General features: G+C 53.4%; 1 protein-coding gene across 1 annotated transcript in view; it reads right to left on the bottom strand.

Moving 5' to 3' along the window:
* Positions 1–353: 353 nt before the first annotated feature.
* The window catches only part of EMH_0084330 (uncharacterized protein), a gene marked incomplete at both ends in the record, with an annotated part of 489 nt that continues 248 nt past the window's right edge, over positions 354–594 (bottom strand). The window contains one exon of the mRNA XM_013500739.1: positions 354–594. Within this exon, the coding sequence (XP_013356193.1) occupies positions 354–594 (241 nt within the window).

Here is a 594-nt window from a genome sequence, read left to right as displayed (position 1 = left end):
CTGCTGCTGCTGCTGCTGTTGGTGCTGCTGGTATTCCTGCTGCTGCAGCAGCAGCAGATGGGCCTCTTCTTCTTGTTCTTCTTGCTGCTGTCGTTCCCTATCCCGTTGTCGCTGCAGCAGCATCTGTTGCTGCTCCTGCTGCAGCAGCAATGGCTGCATGGCTATACCTGCTGCTGCTGTGTCTTTCTGGTGCTTAACCCCCACCCTGCAGCAGCTTATTCTCTCTCCCTTTCTATTATACTTTCCGAGCCAACTGAATCTGTATTTACACTGCGGGCAGCTGTTCTCTCTATAGCGGCCCCAATTCTCTATACAAAAAAAATGGTAGCTGTGCATGCAGCAAGACAACAAACCTATTGCATGCAGAGGATCCTCAGCTGCTGCTGCTGCTGCTGCTGCTCCTGCTGCTGATGATGATGATGATGATGAGGGTTGTCGTCTTGGTTTTGCTGCTGCTGCTGTTGCTGCTGCTGCTGCTGATGGTGGTGGTGGTGGTGCTGCTGCTGCTGTGTCTTCATCAGCAGAGGAAATAACCAGTGCATCATCACAGCTGCCTCCACCTGCTGCAGCTGCAGCTGCTGCTGCTGCTGCAGT

This window comes from Eimeria mitis, genomic scaffold, assembly GCF_000499745.2.
Source record: "Eimeria mitis Houghton genomic scaffold, Emh_scaff5791, whole genome shotgun sequence".
Classification (NCBI taxonomy): Eukaryota; Apicomplexa; class Conoidasida; order Eucoccidiorida; family Eimeriidae; genus Eimeria; species Eimeria mitis.
Note: the sequence above shows the minus strand (reverse complement) of the source record. Positions and strands in the feature narration are given on the sequence as shown.